At 32.6% G+C, this 17,299-nt stretch overlaps 1 protein-coding gene across 2 annotated transcripts in view; it reads left to right on the forward strand.

The window, feature by feature from the left end:
* The window catches only part of LOC147077810 (neurobeachin-like), a 228,458-nt gene that overhangs the window by 162,059 nt on the left and 49,100 nt on the right, over positions 1 to 17,299 (forward strand). The window contains exon 2 of one of the 2 annotated variants that reach the window (XM_085960836.1): positions 2,494 to 3,271. The exons of the other annotated variant lie outside the window; for it this stretch is intronic. Within the exon in view, the coding sequence (XP_085816962.1) occupies positions 2,494 to 2,508 (15 nt within the window). The 3' untranslated portion in view covers positions 2,509 to 3,271. Of the gene's footprint in view, positions 1 to 2,493; positions 3,272 to 17,299 lie in introns of those variants that run through there. 2 annotated transcript variants of the gene reach the window in all.

Below are 17,299 nucleotides of genomic sequence, written 5' to 3' on the forward strand. Positions count from 1 at the left end.
GAATAGTTGTTTAAACGGGGCACCGCGGGGTAACACTTATCCGATGACAAAGCACAACCCGCGTTGTGTTTGGATAATTTAACGTACGTATGCAGTTTCCGTGAGTGATTGTATCGAAAACAGATGGCCATGTACCTACAATTTGTATCAAATTCATGTCTAAATAAAATACGTAATAAAATTAACCAGAATACGAAGGAAAGACAGCAGAAAATATATAGGTATGTAAGTAAATTAGAAATACAATCATATCCTTTATATTTATATAAAATTGAAATAATTCAAAAATAGGTTTCATGTAGGTGCTCGTAAGTATCAAGTCATACCTAAAACGCATAATAATAATGATAACGTTATTCTCATATATTTGATGAATTAAAATACTGTTCTATTACTAATTACAAGATAACAAGAACTTTTTATATACAACGTTTTTAAATTGTCTGTTGAATTATTATGCTCAATATGCTCAAACTTGTACTTGATATGAAGTAAATAAAAACAAACACATATAGAATACTGAAATGTCATTTTGATTTCCATAGTAACGCACGTATATATTAATAATTTAGTTGCTAGGACCATCCATTTAGCAACCAATAATAGTTGATTGAATTACGGATTTCTTCCGAAATAACTTTTCATACAAAACAGAATTAACTGAAAATGAATTCAATTCTGCTTAAAGATGGCTAAAAGTATTAAAAGAATGCATTGGCATCGTGTTCTGATATATTCTAAAAGTTTCAAATGTCTAGCTAGCCGGGAAGTTAGTTAAACATCGATTGCAAGATTTTTACTGGATAAACAACCACCGGACAAATAAGAATACGAGCTAATAAAAACGTTGTAAAATTGGAACATTGCTGTCTGCAATACTCCATGACCAAAGCGCCATTTGTTCATTGTAATGCTATACGACCATCTCTTTAAGGTATGACAGCTGACTGTGAACTATGATATGGTGCAATGTAATACCTACGCACAATTTACACGATGTAACCAACCCGCGCTGGTTGAGTAGGTAAAAGGTGAAACAATGGAGGAGAAGCTTTATAGAAACAACGCCACCACTGACCGTCATAGAGGTAGGACCGATTGTCCGAATAGAAAATTGAATTAGGCTCCGACGACCTCAAATAATCGATAAGGCCAGCAGAATATTTACTCCTCTGCGCTATTATCGAGTAGCGTACATGGAAAGCCCTCAACAGACCTCGGATTAAAGTAAAACGTACTCGAGACGATAGGGTGAATTGGGAACCCTGATGACCCTCCCAGTCTGCACGTGCGTCGAGTTGCGAAGCATGGTCACTGAAATACAACTTCAACGAGATATTTCAAACTTAGGATTAAGATAAAGGGGTTGCTTTTGACATGGACTGGCATCTTGTAGCAGCTGAAAATTTCGACACAAAGTTTTTAACTACTCAGGTTTCTGCTTTCGTTATCTTCAGAATCAGTGCACTTTCATCTATTGTGAACATCGATGGCAGTTTCTATGAGGAAAACAGACTTTGTTAATTGTTAGAAACAACCAACATCTTGACATGCGTATTTTTCACAATGTGTGTAAAAAATCTTTCACTATGAAAAAAATCCTGCAACATTCTTTTTGCTGTATTGTAACACTTAATTGCGGGATGCAACATGTTTTTTTAATATGGATTCCAAACCTTTCTGCGTCCCGGGCTCAATAAAAATAATTTAAAATTCAAATTCCGATAAGTTCCCCCCGTCGATAATAATTTTAATAGAATGTATAAAAGATTATCATTTTCACTCCTTAGCGGAGCATATGAGTCTCCACAAAAGGGAGGCTATCGTAACAGGCTTCTTTTGTGAGGGCCTTTCGCACAACTCTTTCGTAACATGTGAATTTTGATAGATTAGTGATTCGTAATATCGTGAATAGTTCTCTCATGGTCACAGTATTGAAGCTCGATTTGGTATTTACATAAAAAGGATTTCAAGTTTATTTATTTTTATTTTATTAAAATCGATCTTATTAAATTAAATACTTTTTTTTCCGACCATGTCCGATCCTAATATGATTATATGGGCCTCCACAGTGTTGAGGTTTGTATTGACAGATATTTTTTTTTTTCGAGAAATGGATGTCAGCCACTTGCTCAACCAATTAGGTCCATACTCTGACTCATACATAAATTGAAAAACAATATGTATACTTGTCAGATCCAGGATTCGAACCTGAGACATACGACACAATAGGTCAACGCTTAAGCCGTGCGGCCATCCTGGGTGTAAATACTTTAAAACTAATAATTATTCACAAATATTTCAACATTACCAAAAAATAATACGGTATGAGTACGATGCGAACGTTTAACAAATTCATAAATATTTATTTTCTTGTTAATTGTATTAAACTACATGCAATTGTATACTAGGCATAGCGACTTTAAACACTGTCCTATCTTTTGTTTGTTGTACACTGTCAGAATACTCATTTTTGTCTCTCTTCTGTTTCAGGTGAGTGTTCATTGATCGCTAAATCTTCAGAAAACCTTTTACCGACAAACACGACTGCATCTACTTCTCAACGAATAGCAACACCAACAGATTAAGTATTAGCAGCCGCGAATACGAGAATCAATAGACGTTATCATAAGTGTCAGGAAGTAGCAGGGCAGGTGAACATTTCAGGCACAGTCTGGCAATAGTGATATTGCGGACAGCCTGAGGTTTCGTATTACTGAAAACTATTGTATCCAGTTTTACTATGCGGCGGGAACCATTGCACAGAAAATTCGCCCATTCGTAACCCTCCGCCATGTCCAGTCAATTATCTACGGTGGCTTTGATATAATTGGCAAACGCGAAAGCCACGTCCCAATATGTACTAGAAGTAGACCGTCGGTTTAATATCGATTTTCCGGCTCACATGTGTTTTTAAACGGTGCATTATCCCCGGATTACTGGACCAGACTCCGCTGTCGCAGCCGCCTTTATCATCCGATTACTTTTCTGAAAGCCTAATACATTATTTGAAAAAGTTTTATTGCAACGATGGTGGTGTCTTTTATGGCTTCTCGGGTTTACTATTTTTTTTATTGCATACGTACTTATATTACATTGTGACATCTTTTTCATAATTTTAATCCAAAATCAGTAAGTGACACTTTGATTGAAGGTTTAAATCGTTCAGAAGGTTTGAACAAAATGAAATAAATTCAACTTTCCAAATTACAAATTCAAGACGATCATAACATGACATGAAAAAACAATAAAAAGGTGTTACAGCAGTATTAAAAAACAAAGAAATAGAAGCAGTATTAGAAAAACAGTTCAGAAAGGAAAACAGGTATCTACTTACATACATTCCTAGAAGATGGTTAAAAACTCGTTAATACAAATTAACAAAAATATCCGGAACGTATACTTATTACTATTAGTAACATGTGATTCTGTGTGGCGCTGGTGACATATAGGTGTATTAGAAAATATTTGTACTGAGTGGGACTTGAGCCAGTATCCATCGCATTCTGGGGAATGCGTTTTGATCTAATAACACCATAATCGGTGATATACTTACTAACCACAAATTCCGTTAATATTGACAACCTCTTTTTAAAGACTGATATCATAGATAATATATTATCTCATTAGTGAACTCCATTAAATTCCCAATACGTTACCATTGTTCCCAGAATGGACGATTTTTATACCTCTTGAGTGTAGTATTTTTTTTTAAATCTATTATTAGGTTTTGACGATTTATTCGCTTATCGAGTGTATTGGTAGTGATAAGGTAAGGGTTTTTTACAAACACTTTAACTATTCATAATTTTTGTTTGTTATATTTTTTATTGTGATCCTTGACTTAATAGGTAGGTGATAAAGTTTTTACCTACTTTATTGTATTAATTTTTTATATAAGTTAGAGTTAACTGTATTCATTGTCAGTGTGTATTTACCTTTTGGTGAGTGCACATAGTGCATGAAGATGCCGAAAGGCAAAACCCGGATCGCAAAAACGACTCAAATAGAATAGTACATCCATTAGAACCTTATTTTGAAATTTTGAATCCCCAATTATTTTAACGCAGCTACTTATAACATGTTAATATTGATTAAATAAGCTAGTTTATTTAAATTACGTTAGAGGTATCTTGTTGTATCAACAGTATTGGTTGTGGTGTAAACACTGTAATAATTGTAATATTGAATTGTTTGTAATATATTTGTATTTAACCGATATTTGTATCTACAATATAACAATGGCACAAAATAGTAACATGATATCATTGTTAATAGTTTCAATTATTACGTTACACCAATTATTATCGTGATTGGTTAGACGTACCAGTTGTCATTACTGCGATGTAGCAATACAGATTATCGGAAAAGCGGTACCAAATCACACAAATGTTTTCATTGCCTTTATTGCAGCAATTAAATAGTTAAGACCTTTCCCTTGACTTGGTTTCAAATCCAATATTGTCAAGCAATAAATCCGATTCGTTCCGGATGAAAAATAACACGACAAATTGATAAAGTTTTCCTTGTTTGTTTCTGTTCGCCTGATACTTTTCTCCTCAGCCCGTTCTTAATGTGTGATTACGCCGACGATTTCGTCCGATGCGAATGGGCAATAAACCTTTTTTACGGTTAAACCTCTAATAAGAGTATAGATTTTCACATTCGACCCTTTTCATACTGATGCTGACCGCTGTTTCCCTAATTCAATGTTTCCCAAATGAATTATATTTTAAAACGTCACGGTAAGATCTGTGAATGACACATGTCATTCTTAAGTAAATTGCCATGATTTGATTGACAATACATCCATAGCTCGAAGAAAGGACAATCGTTCGACAAATTTAGTCATCCAGTCGTATACAAGAAGTACAAAACGTCCGCAAGGTAGACCTAGAGGCCGCTGAATAGATGCAATGATAAAGTTCTGCGGAAGTACGTGGCAACGCAATGCACAAGGACCGAGAGAGGAATCAGCTTGGTGGGAGGGTCCAGAAGATATTTTTGAGATTCTTACTTTCGGCTGTATGGATTATCCGTGACTTACATACTGTAGCTTAAAATTTAGAAGGGATCTTTATTTAGCTACATATTTTTTCGGACTTATACGCGGCATAAATGGAAACTCTGTCATTTTTGGTGGTACTGGCTTGTGTGTCTCTGAAAATTATCTTATGAATTGAGGGCATCCGTTGTTTGTTCTCCCAAGGTGCAGAACTAACCTGTCATTAGCGATGCCAATTAGGGGGGAAATAACCATGTTTAATGATATCGCTTCGGATATTGATATATCCGACTTACGTGAGGGTGAATTTAGGTGGACATTGTTTTATAAGTTTTTAAGATAGGGTCTATCAATTGTCCACTCTGTGTGCTTCCACCTACTTTTATTTATGCTATGTTTTATTTTTTATTTTATTATTAACTCACATTGCTCTGTATTTATATTTCAAAAATTGTTAACACTTATTTTATGTCATGTCGTGAACACTTGACATATATAATTTGTTATGTTCATTATATGTAAAATAAATAAATTTGATTTTGAATCCAGCAGTGGATAGATTTAGGCTGATGATGATGACATCCATATCAATGGATTAGCACGCAGTTGATGTATTTCGTATTTTGTATGTTTTGAATAAACCGGCTTTTAAAGATTCGAATCGATTTGAAGTCGAAAGCGAAATGTATATAAAAACATATACTCCCAAATATCTTATTAAATTTGGACGTACACTATTTTAACAGAATTAAAAGTTTCGGTTAAAACTGGTCCAGCAATAATATTATTTTTTTTATCAAATTTATGTTAAGTTATTATCATCTTTTGGTGTTGGATCCTAGGTTGTGCTAGCTATACACCGTTTCGAAGATGTCTCAAGTCGAAAATTACCGAGATATGAATGCAGAACTGATTAAAAAACTTTTATATTAAAAACGGCCATGAAACCGCAGTCAAGGTCATCACTTTTAAAGGGTTGTTTTGGCTGCAGAAAGTTTAATAAAAAATCTTGCTTTTATGTACCGTATTAAACGAGTTTGGAAATGCATAGCTGGGCTTAGTATAATGATATAAAATGGACTTATAGACTGGCGTCAACATTATTACTCAATAAAAAAATAATGAAAAAAGTTTGAAATTCCCAATGGCCCAAGGCGTCGAAACGATTTTTTATCGAAAAATGCGCTTAACCGTTTTATCTGGCTTTTCTAAGCGGTTAAATTTAGTAGAACCTATGTGTACGTCCTGTATTCATCGATATTCATGGTGCAATGGGTAAAGGGTGGACGATGCCGAACATCTTGCTTTTAAGGTTTAACTATTTTTATTATAAATATTTTTAAAAGTTATAATTTGGGGAGATCCTATAGTCCAGGCATTTGCTAGTTTTACTTAGAAAGTTTTGATACTTTGAATTTTCTTATATTTTGGAATGCTCTTTTAGAAATTTCCCTTAGCCCCTCGGTCTTTTCCGCCTGATCACGCAGATATTGGTTAAACGTCGAAAAATAACCACTTTTAATGAGATTTCCGATTATAACTCTTTTCTAGTATACCTTATGATAAAAATAGTTATGTAGTAAAATAAAATAGAGAAAATTTACTACAAACTTTTTCGTTAGGTTAGTGGTTCAGGCGCAAGAGCACGATATATATTCAACTCACATAAATACATTGTAAAATACGGGCGTATGCAACCAATAATACTTTAAAACATGGATGGCCAACCTTTTCAGCAGCCGGGCCAGATTCTAAAAATGAGATTGCCTACCGGGCCGCACAACCGATTTTTTTACACAAAACAAGAGAAATATATTATATAAATAAAATAAAACAAAAATGAGAATCAAACAAATTTATTAGATTAGACTTTTTTAAATAATAAAAAATTAACTAAATAATATAAAAACAATAAATTTTAGTGAGAAGTTTGATTTTGTGTGGCAGAATTAAGTGCATCAATATCGATATCGAGTGAGGTTGTTCCTACACGCAAACAGTTTTCCAAATGCACATCAGTGATTCGTGTTCTCACTCCATCCTGATTTGCTTCATCCGACTAAAAAGCTGTTTACACGTGAAGTGTTTCCAAATAGCGGATTTATCATTAGAGCATGTTTGTAAAATGCAGGATATTTTTCCTTGACCAAATATGTTTTGTAAAACTCTTCCAAGGGGGGAGTATGGGAGCGAGCGAATCTCAATTTGCGAAATTAGCACATCTAGCGGCACCATTTGATACAATTTTTATTTTCTCACTGCCCAGCGGGCCGCGTATTGGCCACCCATGCTTTAGAAGAAAAAAATATGTTCTTGAATGATTCCTAAGTGAAAATGTCTATGCGCGTTCATCGATAGTAAAATCACACTGGAACGAATATAATTCAATAAGAATTTAAATTCAAATTCTCTCAAGTAACCTCGGTCGATAGTATTAAGCTTATTGGGTAAATTTGAATTCATAAAGGGTCTCCAAAACCTGTTATAAAATGTGAAATAAAACTGTACATTAATAATTATAATTGTTGGTGAGTGCGTATAGTGCCTGAAGATGCCGAACGGTGAAACCCGGATCGCAAAAACGACTTAAATGGAATAGTACAAAACCTAAATCAACTAGGACTTAATCAAGTGTTAAACATATAGTAATATAACTGTGCTGCAAGTTGTAGGTATCCAGTGGCGAAGAATAGAAATAGGATGTAAAGATCCGACATAAATTAAAAATTAAAAAAACTAACTTTAAAAATTAAAAAAAATTAAAAATATATGTATAGGTATATATCAGTAAGACAGCATAATATGTATCTATACGTCTTTGAAAATTTCCGACGAAACAAGCGCCTACAAGTATAATCGCCACTGCCTACAATACGAAAATTTAAATGTATGAATATGTTCCTGTCAAATGATTTAGAAATCTTTTTATGCTGAATGTTAAGACCTATTTATTGTAACAGGCTTTGAGTGAATATTTTAGTATGGTATTTCACATTTTATGCTCGTAATATATTCACGATGAGATAGTATTGTTGGATGTTAAAGCGTTTGTCATACGTTTTGAAATGATCACCTATCATTTACATATAATGATACCTGATACGAAAAAAGCTGGGAGTTCATCCACTGCTGAATGACGACCTCCAATAGTTCCTTCTACTCTTCTCGATCATTAGACTATCAAAAAAACAAATTATTTGATAACTAATACGCTAGTCGTTCTGAAGATCGTTTCATACCCCGAAATAGGTGTCAACAAAAATTATTCAAATATTTTAGAATTCACAAAAAAATTGTTTTAAATTATAATTAAGTTCTGCCACGTAAACAGCGTTTACTTTTTGGTAATTCATGACAATTTACAAAACGGCTTTCTATGACGAAACAGGTGTCGTAAAATAATATGTATATGTGGTGAACACACAGAACAGAATAATACATATAATTCCGATAGGCTATATCCGAATACACTACATTTTGACGCAGGGTTTGAATGTGTGAGTGTCCTACGAAAATGATCCACACATTATAGATGTACAATAGTGTGTATTGCAACCTTCAAATACACCAATATTGAACGAGCGTCAGTGCATAACACGAGAGCAGTTGTCAGAACGAAATACAAGCGTATTCTTTGCACGTGTTTAAGTTTATCCCATATTCTTACACACTCGAAATTGATTGCCTGTTTCTCCACACTCATAAGTTATTTCAGTTCTTATTATTTCTTAGTTGCCTGGGTGAATAACATGTGATAAAACCATTTTATAAATTATAATGACTATGTTCAATTTATTTTTATATATAACCTCCTGAATCTATACGTTAGTTATGTAGAGGTTTACCCAACTCTACAACTGACGCATTATTGTCTATGCTCATTTATAATATAGACAGTAATACGAACAGGAAATGACAGTCAATAAATCAGTTGACTTTCGGCCTTACAACAGTGTAGTCAATTTACGCGCGCAACTCCGCGTAACGTTCAACCTAAATTCAAATCATAATGTAAACCTTCAAACTAAACATAAAAACTAATGTGTTAGTCCTGTATTAGTGCCGTGTTTATCCAAATTTATTATCTAGAATATAAAACCAAGAAAATACCACCACTGTGTATTATTCTTCACTACCCGAATTAAAAATAATATCACGCACACTCAACGCAACCGTCTAAATAAGATAATCTTAACCCCCGATAGATAGGCGGCTCTCGTGGTGCAGTGGGTAAGGCGCTGGCCTTCCACCCGAGAGTTCTGGGTTCGATTCCCGGTCATGACAAAACATTTATGTGTTTTTCTAAAAGCCTGGGTGTTTGTGATTGTTCAAAATTACTAACAACCACCTTGTACGAAAAAGCAAGGACATGGTTATTAATAATTCTAAAAAAAAAACCCCCCGATAGTTGTGGTTATAAAAATTAACATTAGTTATGATTGCAGAGCAATACTTGCATACTATTTAAATATGTCGCTAGTTTCTCACGTTGTGATTAATGTATTATTATCGTATACTTATGGAATATTAGTTTGATGTAATATCTCATAATTAAATTAATTTTAACAAATAAAGATGAAATAAATTATCTTTTACCAGAGAGTGTTTGCCCCTGATGTGTTGACACAACGAGTCTTCTAATAAGTAATTAACATTTTCGCGTTGTAAAGTAAATCGAAGTAAAATTCTGCCTTCGAAGAATTTACCTGAGCGTTTTAAAACTAGATACTTTTAGAATACGAACTTCTCGACAGTTTGAAATTAGCCGGCTTGCTGCTAAATGTCAGAAGTTTACGATTATTTACGCAGAACTTCACAATATTTTGTTTGTGTGAGTACGTAGACATATTTGTCTAAAATACCTCTCCAATTTCTTGTTTAAACGGTGTCTTGTGACGTCTCCGTAACCCTGTGACACCTTATATCGGGCAATTTCATTACACCCCTGTGACACAAAATCTACCCGTAAATATTATTAACAAAGTGGCTCTTGTAACGTTCCTTTTACCCAGGGGTTGTTAACCGTTTTGTACCGCACAACACAGATGTGATATCCACAATTGCGACAATCTTACATACCGTGATAAGACGCTACCTACATTATTCGAACATAATTTATATTATTAGCCAATCACTGCTCAGCTTACAAATCAACTCAGTGCCCAACAGATCCCATTCAATGAGAAATAAATGAAAATATAGAATAAATATTTTTACGTGGTAAAAATCCCATCGGTGTTTTTTACTTTCATAAAATTAATTGTTTTTGCATATTTGCATTAGTTGCAATTAGTTTGAATTGGCTCAGTGTCACCTTTACCGACTAACCGACAGCGAATCCTACAAGAAATCACTAACCGGCACACTAATCAATCTCTTGATTAAGGGGGGACATGCTCGTCGAAGGTCAAAATTGAGTTTTTATTGTATTTTCAAACCATGATCCTGGACACTCCTTAAACGTTGTAGATAATCTATTTATATAATTTTGAAGCCTTATTATCCTTTATAGTTATTTTAAACATTTGATGACTGCATGAAGTATTTTTGTTACATAAAATAGTATTCTTTTAAGCCTCTCGCTCTAATGTTTTAGAATATAGTCATATTTCAGTACATAACTGTGCAGTGGTGTTAAGATTTTTTACATTTATTAATTTTTAAACGCATTTATAAAACCATTAGTATAATTTATTACGAGATATTTTTTGTAAAATATTCACGATAAAAAATTATTTTGATAATCTCTGTGATCCCAAATTTGACAAGAATTAGGCATTTTATTATTCAAAAAATCGGCAAGATTAACACATTTGAAGATAATTCTAAAGATACTTATTATAAGCTATGTCTTTGACCATTCAAGTGTGATAAACATCTTACGAATAATGATTGCTTTATAATAATTATTGACCTAAGAATAAGGTAGTGTTTTTTTGAAATACGCCATTTCTTTTGTCATTCTCCAGTGGTTAAGCTACAACATACGGCCGTAGCCATAAATTGACAAACTATAATTGAAGTAGGGAGTAAAATGATATTGACGCGCGTGTTTGAACATGTACCGTTTAAAAAAAAATAAAAAAAAATTCGGTTAGGTACATGTTCAAACACGCGCGTTAACATAATTTTACTTCCTACTTTAATTATAGTTTGTCATTTTATGGCTACGGCCGTATGTTGTAGTTTAACCACTGGGGAATGACAAAAGAAATGGCGTATTTCAAAAAAACACTACCTTATTCTTAGGTCAATAATTATTATAAAGCAATCATTATTCATAAGATGTTTATCACACTTGAATGGTCAAAGACATAGCTTATAATAAATATCTTTAGAATCATCTTCAAATGTGTTAATCTTGCCGATTTTTTGAATAATAAAATGCCTAATTCTTGTCAAATTTGGGATCACAGAGATTATCAATATAATTTTTTATCGTGAATATTTTACAAAAATTATCTCGTAATAAATTATGCTAATGGTTTATAAATGCGTTTAAAAATTAATAAATGTAAAAAATCTTAACACCACTGCACAGTTATGTACCGAAATATGACTATATTCTAAAATATTAGAGCGAGAGGTTTAAAAGAATACTATTTTATGTAACAAAAATACTTCATGCAGTCATCAAATGTTTAAAATAACTATAAAGGATAATAAGGCTTCAAAATTCTATAAATAGATCATCTATAACGTTTAAGGAGTGTCCAGGATCATGGTTTGAAAATACAATAAAAACTCAAATTTGACCTTCGACGAACATGTCCCCCCTTAAATCAGCTCTGATATGTGCTTGTCCATAGCTTTATCTTTCAAAATAATATGTTTGCTTGATTTACTTTTCTCACTCGGTTTCTACTGACGTATACATATAAAAATTACGAGATAAAAAGAACTTTTTATATACCTACCACGTTTTTAAATTTTCTGTTGAATCATAATATAAACTTGACAATTCTATGTATTAATAAATACATTTTTTTGTACTTGATAGAAATACTGAATAAATATAAAATACTGAAATGTCATTTTGACATTTCATATTGTTTTCCATAGTAACGCACGTATATATTAATAATTTCGTTGCTAAGACCCCCTTAGCAACCAATAATAGTGTTTTACTCTTTATGAATTTTTTCCGAAATAACTTTCCATACAAAACAGAATTAACTGAAAATGAATTCAATTCTGCTTAAAGAATGCTAAAATTATGTCATTAAATTATGTATATTAAAAGAATGCATTGTCATCGTGTTCAGATATATTCTAAAAGTTTTAAATGTCTATCTAGTCGGGAAGTTAGTTAAAAATCGATTGCAAGACTGGACAAACAAGAAAAAATTTGTACTGGATAAACAAGAATTCGAGCTAATAAAAACGTGGTAAAAATACAGTTTGTTCAAATTACGTGTCCTACCAATTCCATTTTTGAATTTTTACGACGGAGAATGTTTGCATGTTTTGGATTCGATTTTAATTTCTTTTGTTTGACTTGGATGTCAGAATTATTTTCTTTTTGGCATGTTGTATCTCTAGATACCGTTCTTTTAATATTGAAGAATGTAATAAATTATTATTGTTTTTTAAATAAGATAAATTTAGCAACCTCGTCCGATGTCGGGTAGGTACTTCAGCTAGTTTATAAATTATTGCAAAAATTTTATTGATATTTCTTGAAGTTTTGATTTGAATATTTTTCTGTATATCATTATTTAAGTTTTTAAAGTATTTTCGTATGCCTTTGTGGGTACATTTTTTAACAGGTTTTGACACACCTAGCAACTGCCTGGGTCGTGATACAGCGGTTTAGAACGGCTGCTTTAGTCGACCGAGTGTCATGCTATACGCGCCGTGTCAACATCAACCCGGCGTAACGACCCCTGCTAAAAATAACCAGTACTAATCAAACAAATTAACTGTGTACTTGTATGATCAAGTAGAAAGAATTTTCTTATGTAAACAGTATTTTAATGGATGTATTAGTATAAAAGTAAGACCGATATCACATACCGGGGTGATATCGGGCCATTAACCTCGGTCCTGCACTACGTACTGCACCTCTTACCTCAGCGAGTTGTTCGATATTGTAGCAACGCTCTAGGGTTAAGCATGCAGTCATGTAACATCGCAAAAACCGTATAAAACTAAATAACGCAAAAATATGAACATAACAAATGTACCTATCCGATTTAAAAAAAAAAAAAATGGTACATGTTCAAACACGCGCGTTACCATGATCTTAGTCCCTACTTCATTTATCGTTTGTCAATTTACGGCTACGGCCGTATGTTGTAGCTTAGCCACTGGGGAATGCCAATAGAAATAGCGTATTTCAAAAAAATACTACCCTATTCTTAGGTCAATAATTATTATATTAAAGCAAACATTATTCGTAGAATGTTTATCACATTTGAATGGTCAAAGATATAGCTTATAATCAGTATCTTTAGAATTATCTTTAAATGTGTAAATCTTCCCCACTTTTTGAATAATAAAATGCCTAATTCTTGTCAAATTTGGGATCACAGAGATTATCAATATATTTTTTTATTGTAAATATTTCACTATAATAATGTCGACATAAATTTTTCTAATGGTTTTATAAATTATTTTAAAAATTAATAAATATAAAAAATCTTAACACCACTTCACATGGACGTACTGAAATATGACTATATTCTAAAACATTAGAGCGAGTGGTTTAAAAGAATACTATTTTATGTAATAAAAATACTTTATGCAGTCATCAAATGTTTAAAATAAATATAAAGGATAATAAGGTTTCAAAATTATGTAAATAGATTATCTACAACATTTAAGAAATGTCCAGGATCATGCTTTGAAAATAGCATTAACGCTCCATTTTAACGTACGCTGAGCATGTCCCCCCTTGTAAACAACAGGAAACATTGTAACGAAGTGATAGAACGGGCCGCCGAAAATGACAGCTGTAAATAAGAGTTTATATTTCTTAGGTTTCTTTTTCTATTGATAGCAATTTCAACATAAAAAGAAGGTTGTGGAATATTACCGCGTGTTTATTATTTACTGACATACATATATAACAAGCTATGCCAATATCATGTACATGGAACGAAACAATGTCCGAGAACAACCTTTCCATTCTGGCGCAATATTAAAATCAATAAATGACGTTTGCTGTACATACAGTATTTAACGTAGGTTATGGTGGAATCGTTCTTAAAAATCTTACACAAATTGATTGTAAAAAATCATCCAATTTTGTCGTATTGTGGATGAAAATGTACCTAAATTAGTTCACGTTTGGTAGCGATATAAATAATTATATACTCCTTATATAATTTATCAATAAATATTTTCAATATAATAAAATAATTCATAATATGATTTCCAATGTGTATTGTGGAAGCAGACAATTTAAATTTAATGAGCCGCTGTACGGTGTGTTTTTGACATCCGCCAAGTGTTTTCATTTTTCATATTTTTTTCACATTGATTTTAGATGTCTTTTAGTTTATAGATAATATTCGCATAAATTAATTTCATAACAGGTGCATAACAAATTTCTTCTAGATCTATATTTCACGAGATTTAATTATTTATCATTCGATAATACCCCAATTTTTATCTACCAACTAAATTTCTTCAGATTCACTTCCTTGTATATAATATGTAGTTCGTTTTCTCCTTTAAACCATTTAGCATGACTTTGTATTATGGTTCTAATAATTATCTGCGTGGTTGATGTCATGATCTTTTCTTCACTTCTATCATTTATATATTTAGAAAAACACAATTTCAAGACTAATACTGAGCATCCCTAGAAAAGGGTAAACGTAGTAAGTCCATTCTACCATCCCCACGGTTAGTGCCCTGGTTTTGACAGTCTCCTTTGAAGAGGAATGAGTTTAAGCTGATACTGAGTCTAAGAATAGGTCACAAAACGAGTAAAATATTTGATGTCTTCATGGGAAGAAGCGATTCGCAGCTCTGCGACGAATGTAATGATGTGGAGGACATTGTACATATATAGCAGTACAATGCCCTAATAGAGTATGGCTGCGAATTGCGGATATATTTGAGAATGTCGACGAATTGAAAGGTGCCTTGTCAGTGGGGAACACGGAAGAGCTTGGCAAAATTGTAAAGTTCTTTAAGAGAAATGGAGTGAGGACCTGTTCGGCGAATCTCCTTCTAGAAGAGAAGGGGCGATATGATAGCGAGTCGCAGTCAAAACCTCGGTAAAATCATAAAGAAGACTAACACATATACTCCACAGAAACATAATATATACGTTCTGGCAATAATATATATAAATCACCCTTACTGTATTAATTGAACTGGTTTTTACGTGGGTGAATTCCATTATATTGGTTTTGAAACAAAGTTATTTTTGTTAATTCTACGTCTTTAATTGAGTCATTTACGTTGTCTATCTAAACCCGTCTTCGGATTTCGTAATACGGAATATTATAAAATATAAAGCATTGCAATAATACACTTTATTTTTTTTAATATCGACGGTGCGGGGAGTTAAAATAAAATTGTTCCGTAGCAGAAAGTTGTAAATTATATCGAAATGTGTACACTTCGAGACACAGTCACAAAAACTTTATTCATTCATTGAGATTTTTAGCTTTGCGTAGTAACAGGAGAGACTTCCTTATCGTGATTATTTTCTCGATATCGGAGAACTGACATTAAAATTTATTTTTATATGTATTTATTTTAGCTTGCACGCACACCTCCGTAGATCGGCTTCATGAAAATGTGAGATGTCGTGGCAAGGCCGTCTATAGTGCACAAGCCGAGCACAAAGTATGGCGGCAAAATTCAGTGGACCTATATTTTGTATATGTAAAAACCAGAATGTAGATACCCTATTTTGATAAAGAATAAACGAATGCATAATATCAATTTAACCAGAATATTTGAAACCATTGATATTATTGTAAAAACTATATTGTCATGATATTTGGTGCTGTACCTAAATGTTTTAAAGCAAAAATTTTATTCTGGAGTGACCAATTTGCAGTTGACTGTAATACATTTTACCTTTAGATGTCGTATTGGAACTAGATGGCCATATAATATTGAGATCGAATCCATGGATAAACATGAATTATAAATATGAATATATAAATAAAACACAAAATACGTAATGAAAACTATCGGGATGCAAGGAAAAGACAAGAAAATAGGTAGATAAGTAAATTAGAAACACAATTCATATAATTTATATACAATTTTGCTAGATGCTTATAATATGTAAAAGAATGAAATCGTAACTATCAAATATCTGATAATAATGATAGATTCTAATCATTTTTTAATTAATCTTATGTTAAATTAAATTAAAACATAGGGATATTATTGTCTGCAATGCTCCACGATCAACGCGTATTTTTTATCTATATGCTATACGGCCATCTCTTTCCGGTAAGACAGCTCAGGGTGAACTGTACTATGGTCAAATAGACATCTAACCATACAAATTAAAGATTCGAAATTTACCTTTATTACAATGTAGACAGAGTTAACTTTCAGTCACTTTCATTAGTATGTCGAGAATATTCTTCATAACTTTGCACTCCGGCTCTAGGATGAAAATGATGTAATATAATTATTCAAAAAGTATATTTTTTTACATGTATTATATATTTATTTAATTATAACTGCATATATAATACAAGGGAATATCATTTGATCTAATTTTATGCGAGGTAATCAAAGAAAGAGGCGTATCAGTGTAGTAAAAAGTGCAAAAAAGTGCAAAGTTATAAAACGTATAGGTATTCTATTACAAAATATAACATTTTTATTAGATGATCCTGGCAAACATTAGGGATGAAAATAATTTTGTGTCATTTTATTATTTTACATACCTCGACCACGTGATAATACGTCAATGGTATGTAGGTACAACCCATAATCAAAGAACAGATTAATAAGATAAACATGTGACAGTAAATCTCCACGGACCAAGTTTTTGAAGCCGTCTTCCGTTTACATGACGTAATTATTTGTTTAAGTTTATGCCATATTTCTCCACACTTTAAATTGAAAAACCTTTCTACTGCCTTACCCAGAAGGCAACACGCTCGCCATTATTATTGTGTTGGCGTGGAAAAAATACAACTGTCTTGGTAGCTATAATATTTACCGGTGGTCTTCAAGAATGTTTTTTTTTTACGTTGAATATTATACTGCATAAAGTCGTCTACGCTTACGCCACCCCGTCATCTCTCCCATAAACAATCCCTTGCGCACCTATTTGGGTATTCTTATTGTCTATTTCGACGCCAT

The sequence above is a fragment of the Rhyacophila brunnea genome, unplaced genomic scaffold (assembly GCF_057557595.1).
Source record: "Rhyacophila brunnea isolate RB1 unplaced genomic scaffold, BYU_Rbru_1.0 scaffold_12, whole genome shotgun sequence".
Classification (NCBI taxonomy): domain Eukaryota; kingdom Metazoa; phylum Arthropoda; class Insecta; order Trichoptera; family Rhyacophilidae; genus Rhyacophila; species Rhyacophila brunnea.